The sequence below is a fragment of the Globicephala melas genome, chromosome 8 (assembly GCF_963455315.2).
Source record: "Globicephala melas chromosome 8, mGloMel1.2, whole genome shotgun sequence".
NCBI lineage: Eukaryota > Metazoa > Chordata > Mammalia > Artiodactyla > Delphinidae > Globicephala > Globicephala melas.
In genome coordinates, this window is record NC_083321.1 from 26,553,459 (window position 1) to 26,571,105 (window position 17,647).

The 17,647-nt window shown below is 34.5% G+C and overlaps 1 protein-coding gene across 6 annotated transcripts in view; it reads left to right on the top strand.

Annotated features, from left to right (window-relative positions):
- The window catches only part of IMMP1L (inner mitochondrial membrane peptidase subunit 1), a 79,896-nt gene that overhangs the window by 42,198 nt on the left and 20,051 nt on the right, over window positions 1-17,647 (top strand). For 4 of the 6 annotated variants that reach the window (XM_060303386.1, XM_060303385.1, XM_030864811.2 and 1 more), the window contains exons 3-5: window positions 5,125-5,258; window positions 6,794-6,882; window positions 10,689-10,815. In XM_060303386.1, the coding sequence (XP_060159369.1) occupies window positions 5,154-5,258; window positions 6,794-6,882; window positions 10,689-10,815 (321 nt within the window). In that variant the 5' untranslated portion in view covers window positions 5,125-5,153. The remainder of the gene's footprint in view (window positions 1-5,124; window positions 5,259-6,793; window positions 6,883-10,688; window positions 10,816-17,647) is intronic. The other 2 variants (XM_070046132.1, XM_070046131.1) reach the window with 1 other exon arrangement.

Below are 17,647 nucleotides of genomic sequence, written 5' to 3' on the forward strand. Positions count from 1 at the left end.
CATGTATCTTTTTGAATTAGAGTTTTCTCTGGATATATGCCTAGGAGTGGGATTGCAGGATCATATGGTAATTCTATTTTTAGCTTTTTAAGGAACCTCCATACTATTCTCCATAGTGGCTGCACCAATTTACATTTACACCAACAGTGTAAAAGGGTTCCCTTTTCTCCACACCCTCTCCAGCATTTATTATTTGTAGACTTTTTGATGAGGGCCATTCTGACCCGTGTGAGGTTATATATTATTGTAGTTTTGATTTGCATTTCTCTAATAATTAGCGATATTGAGCATCTTTTCATGTGCCTGTTGTATGTCTTCTTTGGAGAAATGTCTGTTAAGGTTTTCGGCCCATTTTTTGATTGGGTTGTTTGTTTTCTATATTGAGCTGTATGATCTGTTTGTATATTTTGGAAATTAAGCCCTGTTGGTCACATCGTTTGCAAATAATTTCTCCTATTCTGTAGGTTGTCTTTTCATTTTGTTTATGGTTTTCTTTGCTGTGCAAAAGCTTCAAGTTTCATTAGGTCCCATTTGTTTATTTTTGCTTTCATTTCCATTACTCTAGGAGACAGATTCAAAAATTGTTGCTGCAATTTATGTCAAAGAGTGTTCTGCCTATGTTTTCCTCTAGGAGTTTTATAGTATCTGGTCTTACATTTAGGTCTTTAATCCATTTTGAGTTTGTTTTTGTGTATGGTGTTAGAGAATGTTCTAATTTCATTCTTTTACATGTAGCTGTCCAGTTTTCCCAATACCACTTATTGAAGAGACTGTCTTTTTTCCATTGTATATTCTTGCCTCCTTTGTTGAAGATTAATTGACCATAGGTGTGTGGGCTTATTTCTGGGCTCTCTATTTCATTGACCTGTATGTCTGTTTTTGTGCCAATACCATGCTGTTTTGATTACTGTAGCTTTGTAGTATTGTCTGAAGTCTGGGAGGGTTATGTCTCCAGCTTTGTTCTTTTTCCTCAGGATTGCTTTGGCAGTTCTGGGTCTTTTGTGGTTCCATATAAATTTTAGCGTTATTTGTTCTAGTTCTTTGAAAAATGTCATGGGTAATTTGATAGGGATAACATTAAATCTGTAAATTGCTTTGGGTAGTATGGCCATTTTAATAATGTTAATTCTTCTAATCCAAGAACATCATCCAGTAATTTTAAACATCTATTAATGGCCCTTGCCTGAATGAATTATTACATTGGTAATAATTTCATTATTCTCTCTCTCTCTATATATATATATTAGCTGCCATTTTTTTGATAAAGAACTTTCCTTGTCCCCAACACATACTTCTATTTAAAAAAATGTCCTCAGTAGATTTCATTTTTATTCTAATATATTATTTATTACTGTTACTATTTTTTTTAAATCTCAAATTTGGCCAATAGGAAACCCCTCAAAGTGGCTCCTCTGCCTTTGGAGACAATGACCTTTCATCCAAAGACATAGCCAGCCTGAGAAGACTCTAGAGGGAGGGAGCCAGGAAAATACATAACCGTTCCTTCCTCTGACTTCCTGCTGGAAGTCGAAGCTTGACTGAAGTGCCTTGATGTAGTTCATATAGGTCAGTTTTCCAAGTGCAGAGAGCAGTATGGAGAAAGGTAGAGAGTGAGTCCAAAGGGACAAACAAGATATCTGGCAAATGTATGCATATATAGAGTCATGGACCCCTTGAAATCACTATGTAAACCAGAGGTTTGAAACCTCTGTGTTATTTAATCCCTTTTGCTAGTAGATCTACGGAGTGCTAGCAGTGTATGTGGTTTATTTATGTCTTATATGAATGTTACTTTCTACTCTGAGATTTCTCTTAAAAAAAAATTCATCAGCTCTTATTCTCAATTTCAATATTTCTCAACAGTGCTCCTCATTGCACTTTTAAATATAAGACCAAGTAGTCTTGATCCTCAGAGTCCTCCATAAATAGCTCCATCACTCTTTTCATCTAGGAGATTAAGATCCAAAATAGTTTCAGACACTTCAGACACCATTCTGTTGCTAATATCTCTAGGGAAGAAACAATGTCTGTTAACTTCTTTTTTCTGATCACTCATCTGTTTTATTATTTTATGAGACAGTTTCATCACAAACATTGTATTTGGGATCGAGCATTTACTCAGTAATAAAAAAAGGCTTTATGGCCCCAATTACTTCTGAATGGGAGTTAATTACAGGGCCTCTCAGTGAATCAGAACCATTGTATTGTTATAGCATCTTTGTATTTTTTTAGTATGTTTTTTAGCCAAATGCATAATCTATTGCATAATCCAAATTATTTAAATTTTGGTAGATTGCTATTAATTTCCCCTCTAAATTTCACCTTTTATCTGTGTTAACAATATCTTCTTGCTGAGTGCCACGTGTTTCTTCTTGTTTGATAATATATCCCCTCTCTAACATCAGGTAAGCTCATTTCTATTTTAGTTTTTAAATGTAATATTCATTACACTACTTTTTAGGATTTGTTTTCATAGATCACATTTTCAAAGCTAAGCTTTCGGACTTAACCCCTACTTTTTTCCCTAGTTTTATAGTGGGAGCAAAGTAGTGTTTACACAACCTAATTAACTTTACAAATAATGTTCTATTATTGTTATTCCTCTTCAGTCTTTTCTGAATTAATTGAACCTCAGTTATGAAGTGTTTTTAAATATCACTTCTTATTTATGAAATTCTAAATATCAGTATTTTTTAAAGTGCATCAGTTATTACTGTAAGCCAGATTCCTAAGATGGGATATTTCATATTACTTAAAAGATTTAATGAGAACACTTTTTAATATGTTACTGACAGTTTTTTTCTTTCTTCAATGAGTATGACATTAACATGTCTCCTCATTAACCAAAAATCTTAGTGGTCTTCTGATAATCATTTTGAACCTTATAACCATTTTTATCATACTAAAAATGTTGAAATTATAGGAGATTTGGGTTCAATATTTATTCATTAATTCAGTCAGGCAAGCATTCTTTGGTAGGCCCTAAGGACCCAAAGATGAATACTGCACAGTCACTGCCCACAGACATATAAGCAAATATAGTATGTAATAAGGGAAAATATATGAATAATACAGTGTGGTAAGTATTATAATCAGTGTATGCTTAAGGTAGGTGAGTGACACAAAGCATAAGTAACATTTCTTGGGGTGCTGCCGGAGAAGACATAATAAATGTTTAATAGTTGAATAAACACTAATAAGTAATAAAACACTAATAAAGGACATAGTTCTATGCTGTGGGCTCTAAAATTCTATTATTGGGAATTCCCTGGCAGTCCAGTGGTTAGAACTCCGCACTTTCACTGCCGAGGGCCTGGGTTCAATCCCTGGTTGGGGAACTAAGATCCTGCAAGCCATGTGGTGCAGCCAAAAAAAAAAAAATTCTATTATTTTATTTAAACATAAGTTAGGGAGAAACTTAGACACTTGAAAATGCAACTAATGTTATGAGGTTATACAGCACATGCTGATTGCCAAGTGAATGATATAGTAACTAGAATTTATTGATATATTCTGCTACACAGACTGTATATCTGATTACATGTAATCCTCACTAACTCTCTGAGATAGGTACTGATACTAAGGCCATTTTACAGGGAAAGGCACTTGAGGTTTACAGAGGTAAAATAACCTCCTAAGACCACACAGCTAAAATATGGTGGAGCCAGGATACCTGCTCAAGACAAGATCAGCTTTAGAAACAGTGTTCTTAATCATTACAAAATGAACATAAGGAACCATAGGAACCCAGAGGAGAAGGAAAAACTTGCCTGTTGAGAGCATTTGGAGAAGAGTTAAAAATTAGATACATGATGGGTATCATGATGGGTATATTCCAGGCATGGGTATTGGCATACATAAGTGTTGGTTGGGCAGTATACCCTAAGTAAACTGGACCAGTATGATGGAGTAGTTCATTCATGTAGGAGCATCAGGGAAGATCAGGTTGGAATCTGAGGATGGAATGGGAACCATCTGTCAAAGATTCTGAAAATGAGTAATCTGTACTTGATCTGATAGAGAGCCATTGAGGTTATGGGAGCAAGGGAGTAATATGGAAGTCACTGTAACATAATGGTTAAGTTCTTGAGTATCATTTTCAGATTTTGTGATGTTTAGCATGCAAGTTTACTACTCTTAGGTTCGTTTGTCTTATCTATAAAATGATAATGGTAATACTATCTATCTCACAGAGATTAATTTGTAAAACCTGACATATCCAAGCATTGAGCAAATGTTACATATTATTATTGTTGATGTGTTTTAGTAAATTTAATCTGAGAACAGTGCATAGGAGTCTTGGCCTAAGCATTAGGCTGTTAGTTGAGAAATGCTTGAAACATAGTTTTATCAGGTAAATGGAAAGGAAGGGACAAATACTAGGACTGTTTTAAATGAGTAATATCAGTATGTTAAGGTATATAGCTTTCTAAAAATACATGTTTCTTTGTGCTGTTTCATAATATTCATGTGTTCATTGTTATATCAATAGTTAATAACTGAAAACTGAATGTAACTTTATAATTTACAAAGCCACTTTGACATGTTATTGAATTTGATTCTCAGAACCATTCTGTGAGATACTGTTATTTCCATTTTATTAAGGCCCAGAGAGGTTAAGTGATTCATTGAAGATCATGCAAATTAATAAAGGAAGCAGTTTAAAACTTGCGTTTTCATACACCTATTCTAGTGCTTTCCCCTTTATTCCTATATTATGTTATGACGAGAACTGATGTACTATAGCAGGCAACACTATGAAAAACTATTATTAGTATTTGAAAGAGTTAATATCATTTCTTAGACATCTGCCTTAATACCAAGAAATAACCAAGGCATGAAAGGAGAGAGACAAGTTCAGAGTCTACTAGTTATCTAATTCATATATAAACCCAGTGATATTTGAATATAATCTCTGTTTAGAAGATCACAATATTAAGTGGCTATAATTTGCCATTTTAATAAACCTTCGGCAAAAATGAAAATAAACTCTTGATTTTCTGCACCAAACCATATTCGGCATTTAATACACTCTGGGTGATTGTAAAATATTTTACAATAGAGCTATTTCTTAAGTGTTTTTAAATAGTATTGATCATGAAACTTTTTGAAATTTACCATCAGGCCAATGGTGGCAGAGTCTACATAGAACTATGCTTCGTGGTGTTCTGGGAAAAACCTTTCGGCTTGTTGGCTATACTATTCAGTATGGCTGTATAGCTCATTGTGCTTTTGAATACGTTGGTGGTGTTGTCATGGTAAGTTTTTACATTCAAGAAAATAATCATTTAAAATATGTGTTTTTTTTTTAATTGAAGGAAGAGAGTGTTTGAATTGGCACTGATATAAAATATAAGAACTGTAACTTTAAATATGGTCCTGCATTGTTTCTTGCAGGGGCACAAAGGCCCTATTAATCTAATAATACTAGTTTTTACCATTTATTGAATGCTACTTACTGTGTTCTAGGATGTGTTTGATGTTTTACATTTATTAACTCATTTAATCTTTTACACTCTATGAGATACTTACTAGAAATCTATTATACACATAAGGAAACTGAGGCTCAGAAAGCTTAAGTAACTTTCTGCAGGTCCCACAATTCCAAGTAGACTTGGAATTTCAGCACAGATTTCTCTAATTTTCAAAACCCCTACTTTTAACCACTGTGAAGAGTATCAGTAACTGTCCTGAAAATAAATGATTATTCTGCCTTGTGTCAACACTAAAATGTTAAGGCTGTCCTCCTACCAATGCATTTTCTTAATATTGCATCATAAATCTATCAACCATGACAATACTAACCTTTTGTCATATAAATGAAAGAATAAATTGATTGATTGTTCAGTCAGTAAGTTTTGCTGTTGGTGTTGCTATTTTTATCAGGTTTACCCTAAGATAGTCACAGTCATATAATCTCAAGCTGAGCTGGAGTAATGCAAATAAATATATTTAACTGAAACTCCCCTCTTTGATTTTTTTAAATTTACATTGGTATTTCCAGTAGGCTACAGAGTTAGCAAAAAACTTGCATTGTGGTCTTTGTTTTTTCTGCCCAAGTAGGAAGTTTTGAGTAAAAAGTTTTATTTACATGTAAGTGGAGTGAATGGAGACTGTTGTGTTTAGATTTTTCAAGTTGCAATGATCATTTATTACAGTTTTGAGATATATATGAAGATAATTGTTTTACCTACTAATATGAAAATCTTTAAAGTACATCTCATTATGCCAATATTTTTCAGTAGAAAATATAAGTTGCAGCCCCATCAAATGAGTAAGCTGTTCTCTTGGAAGAAAAGGAAAGGCATCAACTCATTGAGAATAGTATGATACCACTTGGTAAATAACTGTCATGGGCACTGGATGATAGCTGACAGTAGCAAGAAAAAAAAATCATTAATTTATTCATTCAACAAGTATATATTGAGTATCAACCTTATGCCAAGCACTGTTCTTGACCTTGGTTACACAATTGGGAACATGAGAGACAAAGTCCCTGCCCTCATGATGCTTAAATTTTACGAGATGGCCAAAATTTGGAAACATAGATAATGTTATTTTATTTCTCTATTATAATATAATATTAACAAACCATTTTAAATATATTTTGCCTGTTTTTCCAGACTTGCTGGCTACTCTGTAGAGTTGAACTTATCTTGGAGCTTCCAGCTTATTATGAATCATCCTCCAAGCTTGAAGAACATTTGCTTGATTTTCTTTCTTTTAAGCCTGCTCAGATGATTTATATTTTAAAAGGTTTTCAACTTAAATTTTAAAATTGCCTTTCTTTCAGTGTTCTGGACCATCAATGGAGCCTACAATTCAAAATTCAGATATTGTTTTTGCAGAAAATCTTAGTCGACATTTTTATGGTATCCAAAGGTAAATTCTGCCACAGGTATATTAAACTGATGGTGAAAACACACATACACATATTGTGTCTTTTCTGCAGTTTCTTAACTTTAGCTTTAAAAACTTTTGTAAATAACCAAATTAATGACCAACTGGATGAAATTTTGGCTCAAATTTTTTCTCTCAGTTTGAGAAATTTTAATAGTTTCTTTAAACATGCAGTTCCTTGTATCATTGTGCAAAGTAGATAGCAGTCCCTTTTATAATGTGCATTCAAGAAGCCTTCTTTACTTTTCTTTTGCGGTGGGGGTTGGGGGGTGGGTTTGTCTTTATGTTTTGAATAAAGAACCAGGGACTTAGGTTACATTACATTACATATCCAAATCAGTGATTTGATTTTTTAATTTTTAAAATAATCCTGCATTTCTGTTGATGACTGTCTTATTCTCTATAGTCTATGATGAGCAGTTGGTGATTTTTAGACTATAGCACTGTATATAGCTGGGAGCCAGGAATCTTATCTATTATAAGTCTCCTGATTAATTATATTAAGTTAAAAAACTCCTTGGGAAATATTGTTTGCCACTACATCTTTTAAAATCCTAGTCTAAGTGGTGTTTCCAATCCTTGAGATACTGTTCATTCTACTTAACTCCCTGATTATTATTCCTTCTGAATGGATGTGAAGTATTAGTAATTTAGTGTATTTTCTAAAGGACACCCCTTTGATTCCCTAAAATTTGGGGTCCATTAGTTTTTCATAATTCTGAAAAAATAGATCTGTATCACATTTCATCTTCATAAAATACAAATTTTACTCACTTGAGCTGGTATTTAGCTTATAACATAAGTAGGTTTAGGCATTCCTCTTTCACTATTGTCCTTTTTAATAGTCTACTTTACATTACTGAAAAATCACCAAGAATAGTGTAAAACTGTTCTTTGTGTTTACTCGTTCTTCTACTATCTTAGATTCTGTAAATAGAAACTCTCTCTTGCTCAAGCTGTATGGTCTAGCATGGTCTGTGGGTAATTCCTCAGATCTTTTATCCGTAACAACTTCAAGATAATACCTAATTGATAGATATGAGGTTATAAAATAAAACTTATATAACAGGTTATGTTCTAGCTTCCTTTTCTTTTTAACTTGTATCAAAATAACTTATTACAGTCTTTGGATTAACTGGAGACCTAGCTTCGCTGCAACATGAAGACAGCTTCTGTTTTCCATGCTAATCACATGATTTCACTCTCATAGTCCTTGAGCATCCTTAACAAGGAGCTGGACTCATTGGCTAAATAGTGTTTGAATGAACAGCTCAATATTGTCTTTTTTTTTTTTTGGATAGATACTCTTTGCATTCAGATGGTAATACAAATAACTATATTTAGTAAATTAAGATTCTTTAGAGGTTTTATTTTGTATTCTGCTCCTTCAGGGGGCCCATTAGGTGGAAGGACAGTTCAAACTTTGGCATTTATAGGAGACATACCAAAGTAACTTTTACAGCCAAGGTAGTCAGTTGGTAACTCCTACTTTAAAAACATTACTGTCCTGAGTATTTTTTTCTTTTATCTGTAGCACAGAACTCTTGAGATTTCAGGGGAATCTCTGACCCCTGGCAAGAGATCCTCTTGCTAGCTGTTTCTAAAGATAGAGTAGCCATTCATTTAGGGAAAATGAAAGTATGCATATCTGGTATCTAAAGGACATAGATTTTTCAGTCCAGTGGACCGAACACTCATACTTGAGACAACCATAGTCTCTTATTACTACTTATTCTTTCAACAAATAGTTAATGAGCACCTCACTTATAAGATGTGCTGTACCTGATAGAGAATGTTAGGCTTAGCAAAATACTAACCCTTGTTTTCAAAAGCTTACAATCTAGGAGGGGATAATAAGGATATTTATAAATGATACAGGAAAATTTCAGTCTTAGTTCTATTAAGTTTCTTTTAAAATCCTATTTGAAAGAGTTGAGAGTCCAAGGCTATATATTTTGATTTAAGCTCTTTGCCTATAATATCTGGTTAGACCACCAGAAATACAGTATACAGTAATGACGCTTTCTATTAAAACACCTTGACTGAATTATGATTTTTACGTTGCCATTCAAGTGCAGAGTTTGTTTTGAGGATCATATTGATTATTTTGTCAAAACACTTAAGCCGAGGGCTTCCCTGGTGGTGCAGTGGTTGAGAGTCGGCCTGCTGATGCAGGGGACACGGGTTCGTGCCCCGGTCCGGGAAGATCCCACATGCCGCGGAGCGGCTGGGCCCGTGAGCCATGGCCGCTGAGCCTGCGCGTCCGGAACCTGTGCTCCGCAACGGGAGAGGCCACAACAGTGAGAGGCCCACGTACCGCAAAAAACAAACAAACAAAAAAAACAAGATGAATAAAACTCCCATGGAAAACATTTCTTTCCCCAAAGCTAGCCAAAATCAACTTTGTTAGTATGTTACATAGGTTACAATATTTGCAAACTTATTCATCTGAACAGTTCCATTGACATGGTTCCAGTTGGTTGGAAAGAGATACTTTATAACATTTTCAAACAAGTGTAAGCCTTATATTGCACTCCAACTTATAGAATTTAGTGTTTTAATAGCATTAAACCCTTATCAAGAATAACCTCAAGAAATGACTGTTCTGAATACTGTTGCTGTATTTTCTGTAAAGTTCTGATGAAGATGGTATCTTTACTTTCCTTACATAAGTATCCTTCTTGTATATTCCTCTTTAACTTAGTTGTTAAGGAAAATTTTGTCATACCTCCCAAACTAAACTTTATTTTATTAGGTAATGATTGCCATGTAATTAATAATTTATTTTTTGACCTGACTACCAAAAGTTTTGAACTCATAGTAATACTTATATATAGCAATAACTAGGTTTCTGATTTAACCATCATCTTCCTTTTATTTTTGTGACTTTTGATATTGTTTTGATATATGCATCTTTTATTACAAGCAACATCAAATTATTTCCTGAACCTGGTACAGATAATAAGTAAATATATTAAATCCTTTCGATTGTGAGCAACAGAATTCACTTATTGCTCATTTCATGCAGAAAGAGCATTGTATTCTCTGTGGTTGAGGCATTAGTCATATTTTTTTATCTCCTTCTTCCTTTCCAATTTTCAATATCTTCTTAGTCTTCTAGTACATGTAGATTGTTATTTCTTCCATGAATCCTGTCTTCCATATGTAATCATATCCATATTTGTTCTATATGTTTGATTTGCCAGTTTATTTTTTGTAATATATGTTTGGACAGCTTTTAGCATTTTATTTGGCTGAGTCTTCTGATATTTTTTCTCAAATATATGTCTTTTTTGACTGTACTGTAAACTATCCAGGTTGTATAATTTATATGCTGCAATTCCTCAGTTCTTTAAGCTCTAGGGAAACACAGATGATGTTTCTACCTTTTTATGTGCTCTAGAGTCAATCAGTGCTGCTGCTGGGCAGTCAAATTTGCTTGGTTAATTTGGTGGTATTTACACGGAATTGTTTTTTCATAGTTTTGGTTCTAAAATTTGGACACAGAAGTAACACTGAGTGGGTATGGTGCAAGAAGATAATTCTCATGGAATTATCAGAAATTTTAGAATCTTCTAATAGCTTTTCCATCACTCTCATTGTTAGATTCTGACCCATAAAGTTAGTCACAGAGGTTCTCAAAGCTGGTAAATGTATGGGAGGGTCAGTATGTCAGAGGATAAAAGGTGTGGCTTTGTTTAAGTTGCTTTATAAAAGTATTGTAGCAGTGCCATGCATGTGTTTATGCTAATAATAACACTGACATTTCTTTGACTTTTTCCCCTCAGAGGTGACATTGTGATTGCAAAAAGCCCAAGTGATCCAAAATCAAATATTTGTAAAAGAGTAATTGGTTTGGAAGGAGACAAAATTCTCAGCAATAGTCCATCAGTTTTCTTTAAAAGCCATAGTTATGTAAGTAACATTTCAATTATGTTATTCATTGGTATCATAGTTGATTAACATTAACTGAACACACTGACAAATGATTATAACTTTTATTCATATTTTGAATATAAGTTAGAATAATGCATTCATTAGAATTTAAGTATGTTTGTATCAAGAACAACATGGCCATTATAGTTTATATATTTTATTTCTTTTTATATTTATAAAATATTTATATTTTATTTCTTTTATTTTCTTTTAAAATTTAATTTCTTTTCTTTAATTTCTTTTAAAATTTAAAATTATTTTCTTTTATTTTCTTTTAAAACCCTGTATAAACATCTCAGTATTAGTTGTTGCAGGCAAGATTCACCAATGAATGTCAAAATAATGGGCAGACGTTTGAGGAAAAATAGTGTATTTGCATAGTCTCAAAGTATCTTTCCCGGGCTTCCCTGGTGGCGCAGTGGTTGGGAGTCCGCCTGCCGATGCAGGGGACACGGGTTCGTGCCCTGGTCCGGGAAGATCCCACATGCCACGGAGCGGCTGGGCCCGTGAGCCATGGCCGCTGAGCCTGCGCGTCCGGAGCCTGTGCTCCGCAACGGGAGAGGCCACAACAGTGAGAGGCCCGCGTACGGGGAAGAAAAAAAAAAGTATCTTTCCCAAGAAATTTTTACAAAGGGAAAAACAGTAGCTTCGTAGAGGAGAAACCTGGCAAACACCACCTTAACTGAGTGATCAAGGTTAACTTTACCTGTAACAAGACGTCAACATAATGTGACCCCTGAATTCAAGGACTGAGAAGGGCACATCACCTTTGTGGTACTCTTGTTAAAAGAAGGTATAGCCTCATGAGAAAACATCAGACAAACCCTAACTGAGGGTCATTCTGTCACATAATTGACCAATACTCTTCAAAAATGTCAAGGTCTTTAAAAAAAGGAAAGTCAGGAATTGTCATAGACTGGAGGAGACAAAGGAGACATGACAAGTAAATGCAGTCTGGAATTCTGGCTTAGATGGTTTCTCCACTGACTTGTTAGTGGAAAATCTGGTAAAACCAAACACAGTCTTGTAGTTTAGTTTTTTAAAATCCTATTTAAATGTTTAGGATAGATATTTTGGTGTAGTCAACTTGCCAACTCAGTTAGGAAGAAGAGCAAGAGCAGTAGAACGGAAGAGTGAAGAGCAAATGTAACGTGTGAGCCCCTTTCACCAGTCACATGGCTGCTGAGACAGCTTGTGGCAGGGGAGGGCAGCCTTCTGTTTACTCAGCATATACTCTTCTCACTTCAATTATAATTTAATTTTCTATTTTTGTTTAAATTTTCTGTGTCACTGTCAGATTATTAATAGAGCTGTTACATCTGTTAAGTAACTTTATCTTCATCCCCAGTGTAAACATATAATTAAGAGTTAAATGGTCTTCATTGTTGTAAATTTATTTTGACCTACAATAGCCTCTGATTGCCCTATAAGTTTGATCAGTAGACTATTAAATAATCTGTTATTTATTTACCGTTCTTAATAGACTATGGTTCAGCTGTGCAAATGTTTATTACACTTTTGATGTTTATTACTACAGTGCTAAACATCCTAGGAATCCGTAGCTGATGGTGATAATGTTAAAGTTGAGAATGTGGTATCAGGTAACCTATTTTTCTGTGGCCTTCATCATGGATACTTATCCTTTTATTTTTCAAAAATGTCACTTATTTACGTAATGGTTTCACCTTCACATGACTATTTTCATTTCTTGAGGCATTCTAGTCACTTCTAAGTTGCTTTAGCAACAAGCATATACTTCAGACCAGAAATAGTTTTATCAACAGAAAGAATAACAAAATATATAAATGATAGCATCTACTATCTGTGTACAGTGTGTACACTGCTGTTGTTTTCTTTTAAAATTATTAGAGGAGGAATATTAGGATGAAAAGATTTAGATAAAATCTCTGCTAAGTAATCAGAGAAAATAACCAGAGGACTATAAGACGTACATTTTTTGAATATTCTATTTAAAGAAGACATTCATCGAATTTTTATGTTTGTTGAGAGGATAAATTAGGGGACACTGCCATTTTGTTCCAGGTGTATTCCATTCACTTTGGTTTGCATGTTTATAAGTGTACAGACAATTGTAATAATATTGGCCAGCACTTAACTGTGTACTTACTCTGTACCTGACACTGTTGAAACTCTTTCCAAGGGTTAATTTATTTAATCATCAAAACAGTAACACAGTGAAGGTGGTAGTAGCATTTGACAGATGGGAAAGCTGAACAACAGGGAGGTTAAATAAATTGTCCAATTTCAAACAGTAAGAGAAACAGTTGGAATTCAAACACAGGTAGCCTGGCTCTGTCCAGAATCTATATTCTTTACCATGCCACTACTTTTCATCCCAAAATATCCTCTACTTACTATTATTATTTCTACTCCCATCTCATAAATTGTATTTCCCTTAAAATGTATTTGTCTTTATTATTTTTAAAAAGAAAGGCAACTGTTTCTAATCAGGGCCAGTATTAGTTCTGAAAGACAAGCCAGTGATTTTTGAAGGCTTCCTGGCTCCACCAGTTTTACTAGGCTGCATTTTTTAAGCCATAAGAATTGTGTAGCTATTACAGAACCACTTTAGCAAATGTGTTCCATTAATCAAGGTGACTTATAACAAAAATTCATCCAAGTTTGGAGCACTGAAGAGATATCCAAACTGTTTGCATTCTGCCCCTCCAGAGTGTTCCCTTTTCCAGCTATCTCAGAAGCACACTGGTGCTGCATGCTATGAAAGGGGTTTCTTCCCCTTATCTGTGCATCCTTTCAGAAAAATCATTGTTGTTTATAGGTTATGAAGACATTACTATTCAGATCTTGATTGAGATGCATAATAAGGATGATATATATTAAACGTGTTTTGAATTTCAGGCAAAAAACATTTATTCTCCTAAGTAGGTGCTTCAGAAAGCAAAACACCAAAATTGTCATTTGGAACCTAGAACACAGAGTTTAGCATATGAAAGAAATAGCATTGTTTGTAAGTTGGCAAACAAGAATATAAACAGATCATTGGTTAAGTGATGTGAAACCATTTTATTCATTCCAGAGTTCTAAAAGTTCATGTGGCAAGCATCACTTACGAAAGGTGATTTATTTTTTGCATTAAGCATTTGGAAACGAAGCAGTCCCTATCAAGGTCCTATTGCAGTGGGTTTTGCTTATTTTCATGGTATTGAGGCCAGTAATTTTTTCCCTTGGGTTATGGGCTGAGCATTGGCTACTAGGAAATGAGCTTAATTTGTGACTCTCAAAAGAAACAAATTGTACTCAGCTCAAACATCTTGAATAACTTGCCTTTCTATACTATAGGAATTCCTCAGTTTGCTGCTAGAAGCCACTAATTTGCCAAAAATAATTTAGTTGGAAGAAGCATTTAGCAGGTAGGAGGTACATTAAATGAATAGGCATTCTCCTGTTGATCTGCACAGCAGGCGATTTAACGTAGTCTCCATTCCCCTAGGGAATATAGGGCCAGGACTCAGGAAATACAGTAAAATTTTCTTATAAAGCTAATCAAGAAACTATAACACTTTATAATCTTTCTCAGGATAACATTGTGTGATAGTTCAGGGCTGTGATTTTAATCCATTATGTAACTGTGGTATATAGTTAGTCATTTTGGAATACAGTAAGTTCCTATTAGCAAACAAACATGCTATAAAATCTCCCATCTAAACAAACAAACTCCTTTGGCACCACATCCTCCTATAGGAAAGAGTCGTGCATACTTACTGACTCGACTCTGAACTTTATATTCTCTTTTGAACTCATTCCACTTAGACTTTGGTCCCCAGCACTTTATTGAAAAGGTTCTTGTTAAGAGTCACTGATGACTTCTCTGTTGTCGATCCAGTGGTCAGCTTTCGGTCCTCGTTTTACTTGACCTATTCTTAGTATTTGAAGTAGTTGTTCTTAAAGCCTGGTTTCACTTAGTTTTGGGGATACCACTCTCTTTAGGTTTTCTTCCTCTCTTTCTGCTTCTTCTGAGTGTCCTTTGTTGGTTCCTCCAAATATTGGAGTAACTCAGGGTTTGTATTTTAAACTTCTTTTGTTTATATACGTGCACTTAAGGTGACCTCTTCCTGTCTCATGGTTTTAAATACTATCTAACTCAAGACCTAAATTTATATCAACCACAGCTTCTTTCCTGAACTCCAGAATCATATATCTGATAGTCTGTTTAATATCTCCACCTTAGTATATAATGTTCACCTTGAACTTAATATGTCCAAAACTAAACTGATTTTCCTTCCAAAACTGGCTTGTCCCACATGTATTTCCCAATCATGGTAAAGGTGCCTCCATTCTTCTGCTCACTCAGGTCATAAACCTTGGAGTCATCCTTGCCTCTCTTCCTCTTTCACCCTCCCGTCCAATCCACTAGCAAATCATGTTTACAAGATTGTATCTTGTAAATATAATCAGAATTAGACGACATCTTGCCCCCATCACTGCTACCATCCTGGTGCAAGTCAAATTCATCTCACTCTTGTTTTCTTGCAGTAACTTCTGAACTTCTCTCTGAGCTTATACCTTTCCCATCTTCTTGCCTCCTTACCCCTCTACTGACTACTCTTCACACAGTAACTGAAATGAACCTTTTTAATAATGATGCTTTTTCATAAAAATAATGTTACTCTTCTACCCAAAGAGCTCAGTGGCCTCCCATCTCATAATTAAAGCCATGGTCCTTTTGATGGCCTACTAGACCCTACACTCTTCCTGCTGCCTGTTCTTGTAATTAAAGTTTCATTGGAACATGGCCACACTCATTTATTTACATATTGTCTGTTACTGCTTTCAGTAAAACAGCAGAGTTGAGTCATTGTAACAGAGACTCTATGGTCTGCAAAGCTTAGCTATTTACTATCTGGCCTTTTACAGAAAAAGTTTGCTGACCCTTGCTCTACAATGTAAGGTTCTTAATGGCAGAGATTTGTTTTGATCTCTGCTGATTCCTCAACACCTAAACGTTTATTTGGCATCTAGTAGATACTTTAAAAATACTTAAAGGGTGGACAAATGGATATATGACTAGAGTCTGACAGTGTTTTATTTTAGTTTCTATTCTACTCAGTTTCTTCTAGTTTCTACTGCAAACTCGCTCTGGAGTAAAGTGCATGATGTTCTATTTTTCAGTAATATAGATGTTCCTGTAGCTCACCACACTGTATGCTAATGCTGAACTGGCCAATCTGTGTTTATTCTAGTCTTCATAGAAGACTTGAAAGATCTTTCTTCCATGGTAGGGCTACTTGACCATTTTCCATAACTGCAGGTAAATGTTATAGAAAATATTGGAATGCCCCTGTTACTTTGCACCAGCATAGCATTGTGCTGATTAAACGTTTCTTTCCCAAGTGACTTCTATTTGGACTGAATGATAGTTTTCAGCCCTTTTATTAAAGCAGATTAAACATTTACCTGGCTTTGAATAATTAGTTTGGAGTACTCTGAACTTGGTCTCATCTAAATCTTCTGAAGGACTGGTGGAATTGAGGTACCCTGGACTTACCTTGTTCTCATTTTGAGGGAAGATTTGGTTCCCTAGAAATGGTGTGGTGGTTTTGTTACTATGAAGGCTAAGTCGCCCTTGCAACATGCAGTACCTACTAATTAGTTTGTGTGGTAATGAGAGTTTTCTACATTTCAGTAGAAATGATGTGCCTTTGGACATATGTAACAACTCTACAGGTATTTTGTTCTTTTGACTCTTTTATTGGTTGGCAGATTAAGGATGGATAAGTTGTTATCTGAAGCTGGTAAACTGTTCCTTTAAGTGTAAACTTCTGCTTGCCAGTGGTTATTATAAAACGAAGGATCTTTTTTTCTAAATCTTTCAAATAATTAAAACTCTGTTTATTGAATTTTAGTTTCTCAGCCATAGCAGCCACCTTGTTGAAGATGAGCATGTTAACAGAAATATTATGGAGATTTCAGTATTTTCCTGTAGTTAAAGTGTAGCATCTTTTGCTATTGTTAAAGGAAATGTATCTGTGCTTATTAGAAAAATTATGTTTTTGCTTTTATATTTGACCTATCAAAATATCCAGTTATATAAAGCTTTTCGGTTCTTGATACCACAGATTCCAGAATCATACACAAAAGGTGAAATGTTCATCAAATGCTAGTCTGTTACCACAGTAGAGTGATGGTAGGTGTATAAGAAATGTAGTATTTCTTACATTTTTCTTTTTGAATTGTAGAGTATGTTAATAACAACATCATTATTGTTATTGGCAGAAATGTAAGAAATAGAGACATTTTCACATTTCAGAAAGAACTGATTAAATGTTCTCAGGATGCCCTGGTGGTATAGTGTTCTTAAAAGGAGAACTTGGAAATGGGATAATATGCTAGTAATAAATCTGTTTTACTGTGTATTGAAAAATATTTAAACAAAACTGATTGGCCAACTGAAAAACAATCTCACTAATTGGGAAACATTAGAAAATGGTCACTTTATAAACACTGATAGCCCCCAACGTGTACTGTGTATTTACGTTATAGTTCAAATCCTTGAATATCCTAATGCTGTTTTTCTGTTTGTTTAAATGTCATTTACTTTAGCTAAAAGTCACAACCATATGGTCTTCTATTACCACTTGTATTATAAACAGAAAAAGTACTTCTCTGTAGGGAAAGGAATCATCAGATTGAAAGGGTTTGTTTATTATAAGCTGCTGATACACTAAATCCTTATGTCATTTAAATAGAAGAACTACCTAATAATGTCACTTATTACAACTAGGATATCTAAACAAGGGACTTGCTTTTTGCAGACTATAGTGATAAAAAC